The 22,022-nt window shown below is 41.7% G+C and overlaps 1 protein-coding gene across 1 annotated transcript in view; it reads left to right on the top strand.

Annotated features, from left to right (window-relative positions):
* Positions 1-22,022, top strand: part of LOC126162300 (juvenile hormone esterase-like) — a 91,899-nt gene that overhangs the window by 7,094 nt on the left and 62,783 nt on the right. The window contains exons 2-3 of the mRNA XM_049918719.1: positions 19,059-19,196; positions 19,300-19,459. Of these exons, the coding sequence (XP_049774676.1) occupies positions 19,059-19,196; positions 19,300-19,459 (298 nt within the window). The remainder of the gene's footprint in view (positions 1-19,058; positions 19,197-19,299; positions 19,460-22,022) is intronic.

Raw genomic sequence — 22,022 nt, 5'->3', positions numbered from 1 at the left:
GTGTGCGTAATTGACTCTTTTCTGCGTATGCCCTGCCTTAGTGCCTGCAGGGGTTCACTTTTATCTGCACATTTCTCATTGTGCGCTAGGCTTTTCGCAAGGTTCCCACTCTCAGACTAGCAGGAACGTCTTCCAGCCTACCCCTTTTGTGGTTGCAGAGTGGCCACGACTTTGGTGCTCGCCCTGTACCGCTGACGCTGGGAATCAGTGAACATGGCCACTGGCGGAAATATCGCAATATCTGCCTCTGAAATAACTGTGTAAGAACTTAAACTGCGATCATTAATCAAGAGCTTTAAGAAGGTTGTGTCCCGCAGCTCCCAAATATTGCAAGAACGACATGATTTACTGCCAAGTGCTGTTGATAAACTTTCTTTATTTAACAACCACTTTTGGTCCGTGGGCAAGATGAGTTTCATAGAACACTTACATCACCCTAAGCTACATAAAATCAACAGTATTAGGAATAAAGAAATTTTTTACAGCAGCTCTTGGCGATAAATCGTGATTATCTTCTCATGAAGAACTGGTCAAACGGGTTGTTGTAAGAAAGTGAATTATCACGCTTTCGATACATCGCAGGCTGCGATGTAAGTTGTCCGGGGCTAGATTTACAACCAGTTAATATATAACGTGCGCAACGATATCTCTGGTAGTGGGCTCTAACCTGTATACAATGCGCTTTTGCACAGTGTATATATAAACAGTGTAAGAGTTTCCAGAATGAGATTTTCACTCTGCAGCGGAGTGTGCGCTGATATGAAACTTCCTGGTAGATTAAAACTGTGTGACGGACCGAGACTCGAACTCGGGACCTTTGCCTTTCGCGGGCACGTGTTCTACCACTGAGGTACCCAAAGAGCGCTAGTTCTGCAAAGTTCGCAGGAGAGCTTCTGTAAAGTTTGGAAGGTAGGAGGCGAGGTACTGGCGGAAGTAAAGCAGTGAGGACGGGGCGTGAGTCGTGCTTGGGTAGCTCAGTTGTAGAGCACTTGCCCGCGAAAGGCAAAGGTCCCGAGTTCAAGTCTCGGTCCGGCACACAGTTTTAATCTGCCAAGAAGTTTCAGTGTATGAGTTGAATGTTTTGTTTTGTCGGTTGCAGTTTCTGGTATTTGCGCTCAATTTCAACGCTGAGAATATGTGCTATGTTTATCAAAAATGCCTTCTGAGGTCCGTTTAAGAAGCTATTTGGTTCGAACGAGGCAAACTGGGCGCTTCAAGAAGATAATCATCCGAAACGACGCGGCCGTCTCACTGTACTGCGACGAAGCAAGACAATGGGATGTCAACGATGGACTGGCCTGCATTGTCTCCGTATGCAAATCCGATCGGAATGTTTGATCATTTATTAAGATGAAGCTTAAAGGAAAGCCAATATATGCTTTGAAGCAGCTGTCATATAGGACGATATATAGATCCTTATGGACAGAAAATGCAGAAAATCTCGTGAAAAGCATGCCGAAAAAGGAGCCAAGCCATAATCGATGACGGCGGTGATTGGACAAACTATTAGGTAATTGAGCAATTTGCAATACCATGTATTTGCATGTAAACATACATTTACAGTAGCATCTCTTGTTTCATACAGATAACGGTGGAATAGACTGTACGTGTTCATTGCCCCTGAAATCTACATCCACATTGTAAGCCAACTCACGATCTGTGGCGGAGGATACTTTGTGGATTAGTCGTGATTTCTCCCTTTTCGTTTTGCAGTCGCGAATGGTTCGCGGAAGAACGACAGCTGCATAGCCTTCATGTGGGCTCAAATCTCTCTCATTTTATCTTCATAGTCTTTTCGCGAGATACACATGGGAAGAAGCAATATATTTGTTCCCTATTCGAGAAGCATAGGCTCTAGGAACTTTAATAGTGACCATTAAGTGGTCCAGATTGTCTCTCTAGCAGCGTTTGACACTGGAGTTGGTTGATAATCTCTGTGACGCTTGACACTTACGCGTTTACTAAATGAACCTGTAACGAAACGTACTACTCTTATGTGGATCTTCTCTACTTCCTCCATCAGTCCTATTTGACACGCATCCCAGACTGAAGAGTGGCATTCCAGTATTGGTCGAACGAGGGTTCTCTAAGCTACATCCTTTGTTGATGGACTACATTTTCTGGAGATTCTTCCAATCAATGTCAGTCTGCCTTGTACCGTATTCACGACTAATTTTTTGTGGTATTTCCACTTCAGATCTGTACGCATAGTCCTAGATATTTTGTGGAAGTTACTGCTTCCAATGATTGTTCTGCAGTCGTCTAATTATACAATAACGGGTCTTGCAGTCTATGTGTAGACAGTACGTTACATCCGTTTATGCTGAGGGTCGATTCCCACTCCCAGCAGCAAACGTCGTTCCTCTGCTTGTCCTCCTACACTTCATTACAATTCCTCAGCATTGCGACTTCTCTGTACGTAGCAGCATCGGCCACAAAAGAGCTTACCCAACTTACGACGTTACCTACTAGGCCATTTATACATACTGTGAAACTTAGTAGTCCCGTGACATTCCCTTGGGGTATGTCTGAAGTTACGTTTACGTCTGAAGACTTCTCTCCGTTCAGATGAGATGCTGTCATCTGTTTGCTAGAAATTCTCCAGTCTAATCACACAGTTGGTCTGGTATTCCATACCCTCATATTATCTTCTTTTGGTGATCATCTGGAATTGTATCGAATGTCTTTCGGAAATCAGGGGACACGGCATCTACGGGTACGCCTGAATCTACTGTCTTCTCGGTCTCGTAAGCGAACAGAGCGAGCTGGTTTTCTCGCTAACACTTCACATTTTTGCTTTCCAGAAATATCATAATACACGAGCATAAAACGTGTTCTAAAACTCTACAAGTGACCGACGACAGAGATAAAGGCCTGTAGTTTCGTGCGTCTCTTCGATGAACGTTCTTGAAAATGGGAATGATCTGTGCTTTTTTTTCAATCGCTGGGAATGGTTTACTCATCCAGAGACTTACGGTTCACTGTGGCTACAAGAGAAGCATATTTTTCTGCGTACACTACGTACAATCGAATTGCTACCCAGTCAGGTACAGTAGCTTTTCCTCTGTTGAACGACTACAGTTGCTTTTCTCTCCCATGGTCACTTATTTCGATATCTGTGACGTTGTTAGCGCGACGATTTAAAAGAGAAACAGCATGCGATATTCCTCTGTAAAAAAGATATTTAGTATAACTACCTTTTGTCTGTCATCCTCCGTTTTAGTGTCATTACCGTCACCGAGTGTCTGGACAGAAGGCTCATATGCGTTTACTGATTTAACATAAGTACAAAAATTCTAGGATTTTCTGTCAAATCGATAGCAGTATTTTATATTCGAACTTCTTGAATGATTCACTCACGGCCATCCTTGCTCTAATTTTGGCCTCAATTAGCGTTTGCTTGTCTGTCTGGCTCTGGCTGTATTTCAATTTGCAGTGGTGTCCTTTTTGCTTTCGTATCAGCTTTCGAACACAGTTGCCGAACCACGATGGCTCTTTTCCATTCCTCACAACTTTGTTCGGCGCAGTTCTGTCTAAAGCAGAGATGCGTGGATTCTATAGCAGAAAATAGAGAATGTAAGACAAAACAACGCTTAGGTAAAACTTGTTTACCTAATTTCAATAGGTCGCAGTGGCACACAAGTGCCCGTAAATCCAGTATACAATGCAGAATAATCCAAGTCCGTTGCCGAAGCTCTATTGACGCGGTAGTATCACTACAGAGGCTGAGTATCCGGAAAAGTAGTACACACAACTTAACTCCGGTAACAGCTTGTGGCGGGCTCTTGACAGCGGCGCTTCTGTTAGGTAATCTGACAAGGAGACCATCAGACCTGGTAATCACAGAGTTTGATGAGACTTAATTACGCTGTAGAGGGATCTATCGTGAGTACACGGCTCGTGGCTTTTTATGCTACGGCCCCTAGTTTGCGAGAAAATCGATATTAAAATTTTATGGTTACCACCTATACCCTCAACGTTAGTCATTTTTCGAGCAAGCGAGCGGAGTGCAGTGGCCTGGGTTTACAGCTGCCACGCTATGGATTAGCCATCCGTCTGATGTTTACTTTTACAGTGTGGTTAAAATATCCAGGAAAAAATTCAAAATGTTGCATTCACAGGAATGATCAAATGAGCGTGGTTCGCATCGAAAATTATCGAAGAAAGAACGATTGTTCTGCATCCAAACAAACTGTGTTTTCCGGTACCACTTTCAAAAAAAGCAGCTTTCATTAAATGCTTTGTGTTTCCTTTGCAACAAATACCACCGGAATTTTGTTCTAGCTCAGCAAGTGGTTGCGAGTAAGACGATTATGTAATCTATTCTGTTGCAGATTGAATCTGAATAAAGTTTGTTGTGATGTTCGGTTTATTAATGAAATTACTAAAGGAACAATGACTACTTTCGCACATCATACTATTTCGTGATATTCTGTACGAAGAAACTGAAAAAAAGGAACTACACAGAGAAGTTCTAAACACACACCACAAGCATGGTGGCCATTACTATTAACCGCAGCAGTAAGCGTTCTTATTTACAGCGATATTCAGTATTGCTGTAACGGCCTAAAGATCACAGATTGCCTGTTCCGTGCTGAGTCGAAAAGTTCTGGTCTGTATGTCACCAGCACTTCTAAGATGTTACTCTCATGAGCTGGTTCTGTAATTAAATATTCTAGGTAATTTTCAGACAAGGCACTTAGAACAATTGCCTACTGTCTTTCCTAATCACTAGAGTCTCCCAGTCTACAGCTGGCTCAAACTTCCAACTAAAACTATAACATGGCAGGAAATCTTACGCGAAATATTCTCCAAGCATCCCCTTAAATGTTTCGCCAATACTGCTCGTGAGCCAGGTGGCGTATAAAAGCATCAGATGACCACGTATAATTTTCCTTTAACACTTATCTTCACCCATATTATTTCGTATTCTGAATATGTTCTAATATCATTTGATATTACCATATTATTTTATGACTATAAACACGCTTCCATTGCCAGAAATCGACCTACCTTTGCTGTATAAATTTCAATCATTGTTAAGATTTTATTTCAGCCACTTTCTGTCCCGGGTGCTATGTGGGCGGTGTTACTGTTCATAAGTGAGTATAGCCCTGATTCCATCCGATAGACGATCCTGGCGCTAACTATATTAACATCTTCTTTCTTTGATCTACAATCACAAATGATACACTGTCTGGAATCGCAATACATGTTATCGGGTTGCTGGAGGGATTTCTCTACCCTAAAAGCCAAATGTGCACGTCACAAGTACTCAACTACCCCAGTACCTGCTTCATGTGTGTAGTCCATGCCTGACTTATTAATGGGAGCCCTGCACTTCTGCTCCTGGTGGCGGAGGTCGAGAAATCGTCGTTCCAGATCGTCACAGTAACGCGATCGGTTCTCGGAAAGATTCTACAAAACAACAACTTTGTTTCCAGACCCCTTTCCTCCACCTCAGGCTAGTGGTATTCGCTGAATGAGCCACACTCCTGAAGGAGCCGGGGATGGTCTCCGAAACCAGGCAGCAGGAGATATTCGTGCCGACATGAGCCACGATTTGCTGCCAGGTACAGCCAGTGCATTCGGTCGCTGACAGCACAGCCTGCTTCACGTCTGAGACGATACTCTCGTGCCAAGCAAACAGGCTAGACAGTGGTCTTGTTTACAGACTTGCCACTGTTTCCCAGCAGGGCTTCATTACCCGCCTAAGATTGGAACTACTAGTTACACGCTATATCACTCTCTGTGCTTGTTCGGACCTCTCACGAAAATCGGCGACAGTCGGAACATTCGAAGAATTTTGCGCTGGCTCGGACATACTTTCAGCAGTGAGCAATACCTCAAACCTGTTTTTAAGGCGTAAGGGGACATCTGTGCTGCAGGTATCCGCTTTCGTCTTCCACCCAGGTATTTGCGATCTGTCACCGTGACGTAAGTGTCGACCGGCAGGGACGAGCGAATCGAAATCCGCAGCGGCGTCAGGGATCCCAGGCAGTGCTGGAGGCTCCAGTGGAGCTAAAGCATTCGTCTCAGGTGCCCCAACGCTACAGTAGCCTAGGGCAGAAGTCCGAACACTGTCGATTGTGGCCAACACAGCTTCCAGCTATTTAGGGATTGTGGCAAATTCCTCATACCATCTGTACACAACAGACATAGTCTCTATCCTACTTTAATCAGTTTTGGTCTGTATCGCAAGTAATGGAACACTGAGCCAAAAAGTTTCTAGGAGCTACCTAAAGTCTGCTGCTGCTTCTAGTTTATACTACACTCCAAAATCAATTAATCCAAGCCAAATCCACTCAAAATTTACACAAAATCCTTAAGAGTAAATCAGTAAACACTGTCCTAGACAGTAAAATACACAGATACAGTTCACTTTGTCGCAGGAGTACATGTAACTAAACCAAATACTCTGTGTAAAGCAAAAGCTGTTACTGTAAGCACATCCATGGGCGACAGCTGCTACAATCTCTTATAGATATTTGATGCTAGTGACAACTTTCACTTGTGACATTCTCTTTTATTAAGAATTACATATTGAATTCTATTAGTTACAAAGTTTCCAGTCAAGTTACTTACCTCATCTTTTAACCCGTTCTTTACTAGGTAAAGGTGTGGAACTCTTTTGAAGGCTTATTATATATCAATGAACACGACATCATTGCAGGTTATGCTATTTACAGGTCCATACAATTGGTTCTAATACAGATACGTCTCAGAATTCTACAACAAATTGCTCTGTAGTTCTGCGCGTCTTCCTGAGACATTCCTTAAAATGTGGGACGAGTTGCATATATTACCACTCACATGAGAAGCTTAGTTGTTGTTCCAGCGACATGCAATAGTTGCTAAAACAGGAACCAATTCTTTCACTGTTTGATATAGAATGTCAGTTTACAGTAAAGGACCAAAAGATTAACAACGACAAAAAGAAAATAGCTGTCGGGCTCACTGCAGAGATCTGTTCAAAACACCAACTCTTTTAACTGCACCATTTACTAATCATTTGAATACAAGGAAGTTATAACTGGTCTGGTGAAACAGCTCTGTAAATGACCAGGAACAAGTTTAGTCGGAGTTTACATTTACCAGGAAAGAATGAACACGAAAACCCAAAACAACATTTTCTACCAGGGAATAAAACTGTACAATAATCTGCCCAAGCAGATAGAAAAGATTGCTGAAACAAAGGTACTGGGAAAGGTATTTAAAAAGCACCTATTAAGCAATACATACTTTGCAGTGAAGGATTACTTACATAACACAGAGATGTGTTAAAAAATGTAACACGAAGAAATAATAAAACGATCGTAAGACAGAAATTATATCACATAACAGTTCCATACTGTGTTCTTCCCTTTCTTTCTTCTATTTTCTTCCCTTTTTTTCTTTCCTTTTCTGTTTTTGCTTTTTGTGGAAAGCTTTAATCGCAAATCTGCGAATTTTATAATCCTCTTATTCTGTATCCAAACCCAACATCTCATTCATTGTAGAGGAATACTTTAGTTTTTGTGGCTTGCAAATGGGAAGTTGTGGTACACTAATATCGTCGCAATGGTCCCGTCATCAACCGATTGAAGTTTACTTTACGAAACGATGTGGGTATAGTGTGTGTGCGTTTTGCGTGCGTGTGTGTGTGTGTGTGTGTGTGTGTGTGTGTGTGTGTGTGTGCGTGTGTGTGTGTGTGTGTAGTGAATGGGAGTGAGAAATGAATAAACAGTGGACTGCTTTCCTTTAAAATTATTAAATAACTTATTTATAAAACTGTAGTGTACACGGGGATAAATTCAATTAGGTAACATTGTCTTAAACAGACCGGCCTTGAAATCGAGAGGGTTGAGTCTGTGGCCATCATTATTTAGATTTTACGTTGTTTCCCTAAATTACTTCAGGCAAATGCCACTGTTACTTCTACTGTGAAATTGCAGAACCAAGAGGGGTCAAGTATCCCTCTAAAACTGATTTACAGATGAATATAACTACTACTACTACCACCATTTTCTACTAGAATGTAACAAGCAACATCATCCGTTCCAGTAGCATTTATTCCTGTCGTGTGTGTTCGACAGGAGTCAGTTCAGAACTAACTTATTTCTCTCTCTCTAATGTTTTAGCTTCCATGCGACAGTCGACAGAAGGAATTTTTTTAATAAGTACTCTCTTTTCGATCATACTTGTTCATGTTTTAATTGGAAGCACGTTTCAACACTACTAGAAAGATGCGATGAGTTTCGAGTCCTGAAAGTGCTGGCGTTTGAGATCAAAAGAATTAAGCTGTGCTTGTATCAGGTAATTAGTGAAATCCCGTATATAGTAGTGAAATCATAGCGACATGGGTTGTGTTGAGAATATGTCTCACGCGTGTGTGACAAAGCTTTTGACCTATACGCATCATCAAAGAACAAAACATTTCTTAGAAACTTCTTGACAGCTTAAAACTATGTGCTTGTCAGTGCCTGAACCTTGCATTTTCTTTGTGATACTGACCAAGAAGGACGTCCTTTTCTGGTCTTCCGTCAAAATTTGCATGAAATATTTGTGCGTTTAAAAGTGCTGTATCGCATCGTCTGTGGTGTAACACGGAGTATGGCTAATTTGCTGTCGACCTTGACGAATCGGATATGATAAAAGCCCAGCCGAGATTGGGGTCTGTTCTTTTATCTACCATGAAACAAGTTATATATGGCTGAGATAAGGATGGTGTTTGTACGTTGATAGAGTAATATTGTAGACTTGTGTCGTCTGCTTGGATGGCTGGTCTCGGTTTAATGATGTTACTCAGACTCACTTCATTACTCTCTTGAAACGGTGATAATAATGAAAAGGAAACATATGTACTATTTTTTCAAGTCGGAAATAATGAAATACCTGAGTTCCATTCATGTCTTGTTTCTCTGAAGAGATTATTTTGCTACGAAAAGCCTCTTCACATTCGTCTACGGCTATCTTTTTTATACACATTTCAATACTTAGAGTCCTCTTTCAACCAGACACTTGTATGTTATCTGCAAAAACTGTTTGTTACTATACTGTTTGTTACTATAAAAATTTCATCTAAAATTATATAAGCAAAATGTCATAGTAGTTGAAATTTCTTACAAAATGCAAAGACATTATGTGTTACAAAAGAATGAGGCGGTGGCTCTTAAAAGTTAATGTTTGGGTCTTGTTTTAAGAGATTTTTACAACAGCCACCCTTCAGCAAACACTGGAATGAGCGAATTTAATTGCCTTCAGTATGATAGTCACTGTTCGCTTATCGTGGTTCCACCAAGTAGTTAAGCTTTGGGCAGAAATCAAAAATTACCTGTACGTCAAGACAGCGACTGATACTGAGAAGTTCCAAATACATCAGTTCTGATGTATCAGTTATGATTCACCTACAAATTTTTGATGAAATATTAGAGACCCAGCCAAGCCATAGTGTTAATGTTACGGAAATCACACTAAAAAAAAAGAATAAAAACGTTAAAGGAGAGGGGTGAGGAGGGGTTTAGCTCCAGCAAATATACGGGACACTACCTTGGTGTTCTATCCTCCCTCTCCGTTGTCTCACGGACATTTTTGTGAAACCGGCTGTTGTCACGAAGGTGAAGTCACATTTTAACGGCGTCACCAGTAGTTGATCTTGCGTGTGTGATGACACACTTGTTATGTTGAAGCTATATTTGCTTTGATAACAACAGGTATTTTGGACACTGTAGCGATGCGGCCTGTTTCGTCTTTCTGATAACATTGAAAGTACTCAGCACGGTAAGTACTTCAGAAGCGCAGGCCGCTAGCTATTGTGCTTCTGATCTGAGGAAAGCCATAAGAAACTAGCTGCGCTACACATGCAAACAGGATGCGTAGAGTTATTTTATTGTACTACCCATGTAAAACGAGTTAATTTCATTACGTCTGACAGTAACTATTAAATGAAGAAAAAATTCTTTATGAAAGAATCTGCTCCATATTGCCCCTATAGGTACACAAGTAGGTACACAATTTTTGCTGACTCGTCCGTCCTAACACATAGTTCCAGAAATGGAAGTATGAAAATAAGCTCAGTTTGCACAAACCCTTTCACATTTACAGCCAACTTTGTATCTGGCAGCCAGCTCAAAATTTTAACTCACGACCTGTTATTGAAATAACTACACTTTTTATAAGTTAATAAGCTATTTGTAGAAAACATTCCGTATTTAATGGTATTAAACGCTATCTCAAACCATGTAGTTCACTTTGTTTAGAACCACGGTAATTCACAGCTACGACTGCACAGTACTTTTACATATTGATCCAATCCATTATAAAACAATTATTGTACAATTTTCACCAAACTGATCGCAGCTCCTTGCTACATGGCCTCAGCACGAGAGTAGACCAGGAACTTCTCAAGACTCGAGGACTAAAATCGTCTCCCGATACCAAAGCGCACGAAATATCCTTCTCCGATAGATTGAATAATACAGTAGCCAATAATCTCCCCCTTTAAATTTACGTAACTTGGTATCATCTTCTTTTGGCAAATCACAGTTCCTAAATCAGTTTACACGAAAATTCAAACTAACACATTCCAAACAGCAAATGAAATAAAATTAACCTCATATTTACAGATTGAAGGGCAGAAGAAACTATTTTATTTCAAAACAACCCGAAAAATAGCTACTTTACAGTAGCGGTATTCCCTCATGTCTGTGACTCACTGTAGCACAATCCGATTCACATGCTCACTAACAATTAATTAATTAATAGCACAACAATTTGTACGTCACTTCACACCTCATTCACCCCCTCATTCATTCAGCCAGCACAACGAATGAAAATGTCATTCAACACATAAAATAATAACAACTGTCTGAAACTGAAACTATTACTAAAATTTTAGATTTTTTATGAAAATGCTGTTTACTCAGTTATTTAATGATCAAGTATTCAGTTGAAATTCTTCACTGAATTCCGCAAAAAACGTATCTTTATGTCGGAACGTGATACATTCTGTATTTTAGGTAATTTTGCGTATTTCAGAAGTTACTTTGGATTTTAAACTGAAATCCTTACTGTCGTTAAATCTGATTCCCCTCACAAAAGAATATGCAAGATTCCGTAACAGCTGGGCTACTAGAAATGTATTTAATAATCCACAGTTATGTTTACGATATCGGACCTCTGTTAAGTAGAAACCTGTAGCTTGACTTCGCGCGCCAGCCGATTTAAGCGTTACGAATCCAACTCTCGGCGTGCAAAAGTGTCCACAGGGTTTGTGAGTCACTGAATGTCGCAAGAAAGGATCTGTCCCGTTCCATACCGATGATTTATCCTGTTAAGCTCCATATATAACAGCGCATATCCGTAGGGGGCTCTTCATTAGAGGTCACAAAATTCCACACAAACTATAACATAGGAACGTGTTTGGCATTAAATAATATTTTTGCATTAAATAATATTTTCACCACTGACACCATTTGATATTCCTGATGTGACTGAAACCTTGTTAATTATAGGATAAATATTTTAGGGCAATTATTCATAAAAGATTGTAGCTTCGACGATAATTGTCTCCTTTGCTGAATTCATGCTTCGTCGCTTTCTTCCTCAGGAGCTACTAGTGGCATCTAACTCGCATTTACCAAGTACGTAAATAATCTCGTAACTTGATGTTACCTGGCAGAATATCTTGCTAGCTGTTTGTAATTTTGGCGTTTTAGGCACCAAGACACTTAATTTCACGTATCTTCTACATTTCCTTTCCTGAAGTTGAATAACTTAAGGAAAGGGCGGTAATGATATAGTTTTCACAAAACGTTTCAGGAGGCTGGCAGTGAGGTTTCTTTTAGAATGAAAATGCAGATAACCTTCACATTTTTTCCGTGAGCATCTCTTGTACCTTCTTCTATAGAAGTTGAAAACAACTTCTGATTTCGTATTGCCTGGTTTTTGTTCCATCAGAAAATATCTGCTGAGCCTTCTGATACACGTTACGTAATTATAATTTATTATTCATTCAGAGTTCCATGATTATTATAAATAATCAATTTTCATACGTTTAGCGGTCTTAGCTTCCCAAACTCCGTTCTCATTCCCTGTTTCTATTCAGATTTTCTCCAAAGTGTTGATGTTAGGGTGTTTTTGTGACTGCTGACTAGTAACTGATATAATTACTGTGTGCAGAAATTTATAAGTAAAATAGTGCTCATCTGTAAGAATATATTGAACAGGGCAGATTACATTTCTGGGTTGAATGTTCCAGATCTCGTACTCGAATCTATTGGGGCTTATCTTCAGCGTCTGTAAAAGTTGTAATGCAGCTCTCTGTGTTTCAAAAATCCGAGATATGTACTACAGTCATTGTGTGTAACATGAGGATTCCATTTCTTAGCACCAGCCCAATAATTTTTTATTTAATGAAACTGTGTAATAGACTTCAAGGACGAATGAATTTTTCCGTCAATCATAGCATCTCTATAAGTATAATGAATCTTCCGACTCTCTTTAAGAGGTCTACAGCTCAGAGACACTGTACTTCGTAAATCTCCTACACTTCATAGCCAGCCATAGCCGTACGAGGCGTCCCACCATTAGCGCCGCAAGAGGTTAGGATCTGTAGACTTTTTATTCAGTCCAGTAGTCTTAAATATTTCTAAATATTCTTCTCTACATTGTCGAACGTGGCATTAAGCACTATGCCTATAGAGTTCACAATGTAAAAAGAACACAGAAGCATTCACAAGGGAGAACGGGACGAAATGAACCTTCAAGGGTTATGTGATGAAATTTTAGTGATTACAAATTGTAGTAAATTTTAACAAGAACGTGCCAGTATCAGCTTATCAGGATGACACTGCACTACCTCTGATCTGGATGCATGCACTGATTTCATTGGGAATGGTGTCGTAAGGCAAGTAGCTGGCCGCTCAGGTGTTGTAACTGGTATTTGGCATCTTGGTGCAGGATGACACACTCCGTGTCGCTCACAGCCATTACTCAGTATCTGACGCTATTCGCGCCCCTTATATGTTGTTTCTCACCTAAGAGCCCTAAGGCGCATTCTATCTGTTGTTTCAGCAGGTATTTACAATTCCGTTTCCACATAGTGTAGCTGGAGTCAGCGCAAACAAATAATATTCATCGCATCTTTCATGTGACGCCAATTGTCGACGGAAAACGTCGGTTTGTTTCTCGGTACAGACAAAATGACTTTTAAAGAGCAATTTTTCTCACCAATTCGATAGAGTGGTTCCAGATTAAAATGAAAATGTCGTATGACTAGGGCTGCCCGTCGGGTAGACCGTTAGCCGGCATCTTGGTGCAGGATGACACACTCCGTGTCGCTCACAGCCATTACTCAGTATCTGACGCTATTCACGCCCCTTATATGTTGTTTCTCACCTAAGGGCCCTAAGGCGCATTTTCTCTGTTGTTTCAGCAGGTATTTGCAATTCCGTTTCCACATAGTGTAGTCTTTCGATTTGACGCCACTTCGCCGACTTGGGCGCCGATGCGGATGAAATGATGACGATTAGGACAAACCAACACTCAGTCCCTGAGCGGAGAAAATCTCCGATCCAGCCGGGAACCCTTAGGTTTGACACTCTGTCGCGCTGACCACTTTTTTAATTTTTTAAATTCATTTTGTTCGATATAGTTCGTTGCGTTTGGTCTGGACGGACGTCACAAGACATCTGTTCAAGTTGATCGTGGATTCCTTGACTCAGTTTTTTTATTAAAGAGATCACGCATCCCTCTGATCGAACACGGTGAGCTACCGTGCCGGCGATCACTCAGCTACCGGGGCCTGACGATTCCAAATTAGTTTAGTGTGACATCTGTTTTACAGGTATGCATTAACAGGGCAGCACTGCCCTGGCCCGCGATGAGCGCTACCGCCTAACATGCACCGCTGGTGAGTAGCGGCTGGACTGCTATTTATTCATCGTGTTTTACTGTCCCTGTTAATTCATATCAATAAAACGAACATCACGCTAGACTAATCTGAGACAGCTCTATAGAAAGGAACTTGAAATTCTGGTTTAAAAGTCATTTTCTTTTGTAACGAGTAACAACCAGTGCTTTTCGTCGACACTGAGCATCGTATGAAAGACAAGATGCGCACTATTTCTTACGGCTAACTTCGACAAAACGTCACAAAAATGAAATTGCGGAACGTTAGAGGAACTGCAAATGACGATCCTGAGGAGAGGCATACTGTATATGAGACATAGCCTGCAACAATGTGTAAGTATGAAAAAACTTTACTCTTTAATACACTCCTGGAAATGGAAAAAAGAACACATTGACACCGGTGTGTCAGACCCACCATACTTGCTCCGGACACTGCGAGAGGACTGTACAAGCAATGATCACACGCACGGCACAGCGGACACACCAGGAACCGCGGTGTTGGCCGTCGAATGGCGCTAGCTGCGCAGCATTTGTGCACCGCCGCCGTCAGTGTCAGCCAGTTTGCCGTGGCATACGGAGCTCCATCGCAGTCTTTAACACTGGTAGCATGCCGCGACAGCGTGGACGTGAACCGTATGTGCAGTTGACGGACTTTGAGCGAGGGCGTATAGTGGGCATGCGGGAGGCCGGGTGGACGTACCGCCGAATTGCTCAACACGTGGGGCGTGAGGTCTCCACAGTACATCGATGTTGTCGCCAGTGGTCGGCGGAAGGTGCACGTGCCCGTCGACCTGGGACCGGATCGCAGCGACGCACGGATGCACGCCAAGACCGTAGGATCCTACGCAGTGCCGTAGGGGACCGCACCGCCACTTCCCAGCAAATTAGGGACACTGTTGCTCCTGGGGTATCGGCGAGGACCATTCGCAACCGTCTCCATGAAGCTGGGCTACGGTCCCGCACACCGTTAGGCCGTCTTCCGCTCACGCCCCAACATCGTGCAGTCCGCCTCCAGTGGTGTCGCGACAGGCGTGAATGGAGGGACGAATGGAGACGTGTCGTCTTCAGCGATGAGAGTCGCTTCTGCCTTGGTGCCAATGATGGTCGTATGCGTGTTTGGCGCCGTGCAGGTGAGCGCCACAATCAGGACTGCATACGACCGAGGCACACAGGGCCAACACCCGACATCATGGTGTGGGGAGCGATCTCCTACACTGGCCGTACACCACTGGTGATCGTTGAGGGGAGACTGAATAGTGCACGGTACATCCAAACCGTCATCGAACCCATCGTTCTACCATTCCTAGACCGGCAAGGGAACTTGCTGTTCCAACAGGACAATGCACGTCCGCATGTATCCCGTGCCACCCAACGTGCTCTAGAAGGTGTAAGTCAACTACCCTGGCCAGCAAGATCTCCGGATCTGTCCCCCATTGAGCATGTTTGGGACTGGATGAAGCGTCGTCACACGCGGTCTGCACGTCCAGCATGAACGCTGGTCCAACTGAGGCGCCAGGTGGAAATGGCATGGCAAGCCGTTCCACAGGACTACATCCAGCATCTCTACGATCGTCTCCATGGGAGAATAGCAGCCTGCATTGCTCCGAAAGGTGGATATACACTGTACTAGTGCCGACATTGTGCATGCTCTGTTGCCTGTGTCTATGTGCCTGTGGTTCTGTCAGTGTGATCATGTGATGTATCTGACCCCAGAAATGTGTCAATAAAGTTTCCCCTTCCTGGGACAATGAATTCACGGTGTTCTTATTTCAATTTCCAGGAGTGTATATCAACATCACTGGACTCAACACATTAAATTTTTCTTCAGGTTTCTACAGGCTATTTGCTGTACGATTCGATCTAGCCCCATTACAAATTAAAACTCCCTTTTGTCACTTTACAAGCTGGGTCAGTGCAAGAGGCTGTTTGGAAAGTGCGAACGGTTATCCATTTGTGCAAGAGGCCAAAAATATATTATATTTGCTCCACCATCGTCCCTGTACGTAAGTGCAAGTAACATTTATTTTAATTGTAGGCTCTGACGTACAAGAACGATGGATCGGCCCCTACGCACATTACAAATTAGGATCATTCATGAAAAGGGAATATTACGTTATGCGTTCAATAAAATAGTGTAGATGAATTTATGTCAATATTTATTCATACAAGTAGCACACACTAATCGTATTAATAGAATTATAATTTTGAAGCCCCTTACTTATTGAACACAAGAAAATATTATTCGTTTAAACCTGATAAATCGCGAGTGGGACAGAAAGTCCCAGGTAATGAAAGGATTCTTGCATGCCTATTCGTCTTATTTGCGGAGAAACGTCTGATTTGATTATACTACGTGGATAATCGATGCGTACAGGAGAATGGAGAGTATGCTAAAAGCATCAATTTGGCTAGCAATCGGCATGCGTACCCCACGTGGCAGGACTCAAAGTGGAAGCCAGTTAAATTGCTTCAGGAAACACTGTGCCGATCTATTTAACACCATCAGACACTGAATGGTACAACGTGAAAGCAATCACAAAGAAAAGTTGGCCTTATTATGAAAATTACATTTGCGAATTATTGGAGATGCTGGAGAAACACTATTGAAATGATCTACACTTCTTGAATTGAGACCATCTCAAAACTCCATGGGGTGTAACAAAATGTTACATGCAATCATAAAAATGGCAACGGCCTTGCCGCAGTGGATAAACCGATTCCTGTCAGATCACCGAAGTTAAGCGCTGTCGGACGTCGACGGCACTTGGATGGGTGACCATTCGGGCCGTCACGCGCTGTTGCCATTTTTCGAGGTTCACTCAGCCTTGTGATGTCAACTGGGGAGATACTCGACCGAATAGTAGCGGCTCTGGTCAAATAAAACCATCATAACGGCCGGGAGAGCGGTGTGCTGACCAGACGCCTCCCCTAACCGCGTACTCTGCTGAGGATGACACGGCGGCTGGATGGTACCGTTGGACCACTTCTTAGGAGGGTGCATAGTAATGTGTCAAAGTGGGGAAATAAGGACCAAATTGGTTCACTTCTTGACGGTTAAGGGTGGTAGGACGTCAAACGGGCCGACTTCGAGAAGTATAGACAGTGTAAATTAAAATGTCCTGTGGTGCCTCTCCTGCTCCAAGTTGACCCGTTTCACGTCCTACCCCCCTTAAGAGGTTGTGGTACCAGCCAACTTGGTGTTATTTTGGGAATTTTCGTAATTTCATCAGTCATTTCGTCGAATATTCGCCTGGGATATCAAAAACCTACAGCTTTAAAAACATTGCACTTTAATTAATTCAGTGAACTACAAAAATAGAAGGCATAGAAGCAGAAAGTACTGCAATAAACTCATTAACTTGATCCGATGCGAAGTTCTGGATGGAAGAAAAGTGTTATACATTGCGTCAAAATTAAATGAGCCTTTTTAATGTTTATTTCCTGTTTTGTTACTTCGAGGAGTACATATGAGTAATATTTCTGATGGGTAGTTTTGTTAATAGCCGAACATTTTTTCTCGAGCATTCTGATTTGTTCCTACTTCGTAGCTTTAATTATTAAGTTCAGCATAATATTATGGATTTATGAACTGCAATACCATTTGTAAATTATTTCTAGGTTTATTTTCTAAATCGGTAGATGCACTAGATTTAATCATACGGGGAAATAATTTCAGATCGTTAAAGAAGGAGATGCTATCCATATTCACATTAAGACAAAAGTATATTATTTGTACAGATTATTTAGGTACTGGGTGGTTATAATTTAAGTGTAGCTATTCATGGAGGTATTGTATGGCAGCGAAATTTTGCAGAGGTTCTAGAGAATTAATGAGGAACCGATTTACGTTGTAAAAAAAAATTTAATTCCAATTTTAGTCACCAGGTGCAAATCTGGAGCTGTGAATGTAAGAAAAACATATAGAAATCTTTCCATATGTAATGGTTTGGGAACAGGACGTGGTCAGAAAGGATCAGAAAAGTGAGAAATGCATAACGCTGATCCTTCTATTAACCGCCGCTTACACAGTTTGTTCAATATGAGCACCGGAGACGACGAGAAGGTGCTGTAGAAGGCCAGACTTGCTCCTCGTGCCCAAGATTGGAATCCAGGCCTAGATTGAATGACTTGACACAGTTTCCTCACTTGACACAGTTTCCTCACTCGCCACTAATAACTACGTATACTACTCTCAATCCCATCCCGGCTATGTTGAAAATTACTCTCCTTACTCACATGCCCCACTTTCCTTTATTTCAGTTGCTACCATTTCTCTTGTTGATTAATAAATTTTGCATTGTATAATCACAGCTGCTTCACTCAACTGCTTAGTTTCACTAAGGTAATTTAATACCTATTAAAGACAAGACCATTTAGTTCAACCACATATTTGGACTATGTCATCAAAGTTTATTGTCCAGCTTATATTCTTGTGTGAACAACTGTTGTAATTATATTGCATAGTTCATTAGTTAAAATGTTACGTATTTTGTCTTAGTTAATTAATCTTAAGTCGCATTTACTCTGAAATAATCCCTCATGTTTTATTCCTTAATCTAGTTTTAAAATTTTTCATCTCTAGAAATAGAGATACTCCGTAGATTCAGTAGTTTCATGTCTTTATCCAACAAAATTTCACTGCACCGCATACTTATCCTCGTACCTGATGTTGGTCTAACAGCCGAAAATTGGTTTGTGAAATAAATAATATACATTGTAGAATATTGCATCAGTGTTGTGTGTGTTTTGATTCATAACATATAAAATATTCTTCCAACAACCGACGGAACAGCCAATCAATGTAACTATTTGTTGGCACCGTAAATTGGTTCCGCATTAAAGCATTAGCATATCTACCAAGTTACGCTGCGATTCGATAGAGTCCACACTAAATCTCCGTGAGGAGCTGCACTTTAATTACAACCCCCTGGTATGACTTCCTATTGTCTGTCAGAGTAATCTGAAAAAAATATTGAATTGAGAATACCAGTCGTTTGACACTTTGTGTACTACGTGTGGAATTCAGGTGTTCTACACACGTTGTCAGTTATAACAAAAATGGCAATTTCAAAATCTTGCCCCCTTTTGGTTAAATTTATGCCTATGTTAATTCTTGCCACCAAGACTGATTTGATAGTTTATTTAACTTATTTATTTATTTTTGGAAGCCGCCTCAGCCAGCAGAAGCATGGACTGGCATTAGGGATGCGACCTCTAAGTGCCCAGTTGCTCCACAGATCAACGATATAACGAACAAGTACGTCGGAAACGAGGACTGCCTCTTTCTCAATGTTTACACACCAGAGGTACGGCACCTTGTTAGTGCGCTTCTGATAGTTACTTCTAGTTAACCCTTTAGAGGCTCACGATACCGCCGTGCTATTTCATAGACAATGTGCCAAATTACAGTTACCATCGGGAGCGAGTGATGCCCTGAAGCCGGTGATGGTGTGGATCCACGGCGGGGGATTCACGACGGGGTCTGGCGACGGCGACCTGTATGGCCCTGACTACCTGCTGGCCCACGGCGTCGTCGTCGTGACCATCAACTACCGCCTGGGTGTTCTGGGTAAGGATGGATGTGCAAACACTGAGCATGTGTCCAGTGCTATAGCTGAAACAAATAGTAACAGTAACAGCAAAAGTGAGTTCAAATTAAGGACAGTGTCAAAATACCGACCTTTGGGTATGGACAATTTTAGATGTGTAACATGGATGTGTGTATGTAGTAGAATTCGGCGACTGTGTCTGGATTAAGTGATGCAACAATGAGATCAATTACCTAACTAGAAATGCGATTTTGGCTTATCTATTAGTTTTGTGGTTTTATAATTTGCGACAGGGGGTCGGAGATTTAAGGATTTTGTTCTGTATTTCTTTCTTTATTAACTTGACTTGACTTGCAGTTACGAAATTATAGACGCATTACAGCCATAACCGTCACTGTCGACAGCAATTTTGATTTTCTTGATTTCATCGCTCTCAGCAGATTACGTCTATATCCACATCTACATACATAATCCAGAAATCACAGCACGCTGCGTGGAGCAGGATACGTTGTACCACTACAAGGACGGCGCACTAAATCATTACCTCAAAGTAATCAGCGCTTCCTGCAGTTAGCCGGCACTAGGGGATGTGATTCGCCTGCCTCATAGCTTTCCTGCCGCATGTACACTTCTAACAGTGCAGTAAGTCATCGTCAGCTAGATGTTCAATATTTCTGTGTGGTACTGTGTGATCGTGGGCGGGTCCAGTGTTCTACGGAATGAAGCATTGATCTGTGTTTGGTAGTGAGCGAAAAGGAGGAGCAGTGGCACACAAGGACTCGAGCGCTGTCGTACACAGTGTCTCACGTAAATAAAATGCGTTCATACGTGACACGATACGGTAATGATATCTCAGAGCCTACGAAAACTATTTTCATAGTTTTATTAACAATAATCTCTCTGGAAGTTCCTACAAAGTCCAACAGAACGGAGATTGATCAGCGACGAGATTTAACGCTACACAGGCGGACCAAGTTCAAATCTCTTACGATATTTTATTTTTTATCTTCGAATACTTTTATGTTTTCACGATGAAATATGTATCTTACGCATCTACAAACTTATAGAATGTTCATTTATTGTTTTCAGTCCAAATATGTCTGTAGTTCTGTTGTTTCAACAGGGCGAAGTAAAGAAAATATTTTCCTTCAAATTTCTTGTAACGTTAGTTTCTAGTTTTTCGTAGCAGCTGCCAATAATTTTTTTGAAAAGTACTCCATCACATTAGAGACGTCAATTGGAGATGTTTCTTCTATGATTTGAAATTATCACAAACTGGCATTGCTGTACGACAATGAGATTTCCTTGAGGTACCTATTTTCGTGACGCAGCTATACTAATTTCCTTTCCTATCCCTCTTGCAAAAGTCCAACAGGAAAAATTGCTGCCGGAAAGCCTCTGTACCAGCCCTAATTTAACATATCTTGTTTTCGAGGTCCTTATGCATTATGTACGTTGGCGGCAGTAGAATCATTCTGCAGTTGGCCTCAAATACCGGTTCTCTAAATTATCGGGACAGCGCCTTGCGAAAAGAGCGTCGACTATCCTATACGGATTCCCATTTGAGTTATCGAAGCATTTCCGTAATACTTGCGTACTGGTCAAACCTATCAGTCAGAAATCTTGCAACATGCCCGTGAATTACTTCAGTATCGTCCTTTACGCTGACCAGGTGGGGATCCCATACACTTAGTGTTCAGTTTATTATATACGAACTCAGAATGTGTTCAAGAACTCTGCAACAAACCGATGGTAAGAATATTTGTCCGTGTTTATACGGGTCAGTTCTTTTATCAATCTTATATACAGGAAACACCTGGGCTTTTTTCCTGCTGCTTAGGGCTTTTCGCTGTGCGATAAATTCACACTAAATGCAATCTAAGTAATGGGGCAAAATCAAATTGGGGTTTCATCTGCACCTGGCGACTTATTGGTTTTCAACTGTTTCAGATGCTTCTCTACGTCACGGATGCCAGTTTCTGTATCTTCCAAGTGGAAGCCAGCACGACAGTCCAATGACCATATGATTGTACGATCCTCCTGCGTGAATGACCTCTTGTGAAATTTAAAATTCCAGCTTTCCTTTTGCTGTCTTCTACTGCTATCCCAGCCTGGTCTATGAGTAACTGGATAGGCAAGGTTCTCGGCAAGGTCTTTTGTTAAGGTACGACGGTGGAAGTTGTTGCATGCTTCGCACATTGAGCTTCTTAAAGATGCAGGAATTTATATTAACTTTTGTCTGTCAACTTTTACGTGCCCTTTTTTGAACCGAGATACCAACAGTCTCTGTTTCCCCACCATTTTCCGAATTTGATTACTAAACCACGGAGGGTCCAGAACATATGTCCCCAGAGCGCTATTTACAATAAGTTTGAACTTTGCCCATAATCCCTTTACGTTCGTCGTACTGGAACTAAATTATGTTCATTCATTACCTAAGCGGGATGCTAACAATGGCTTCGCTGTTTCTTCTAGCTGTAAACACTCTCCTAGCGTTCTTGACGGATTTATTAACTTAGTACCCATTGTCGGTATGATGACATCACGATCACTAATCCTTGGCCGCGTGGGCTAGCCGCGCTG

Source organism: Schistocerca cancellata, chromosome 2 (assembly GCF_023864275.1).
Source record: "Schistocerca cancellata isolate TAMUIC-IGC-003103 chromosome 2, iqSchCanc2.1, whole genome shotgun sequence".
NCBI classification, from domain to species: Eukaryota; Metazoa; Arthropoda; class Insecta; order Orthoptera; family Acrididae; genus Schistocerca; species Schistocerca cancellata.
Note: the sequence above shows the minus strand (reverse complement) of the source record. Positions and strands in the feature narration are given on the sequence as shown.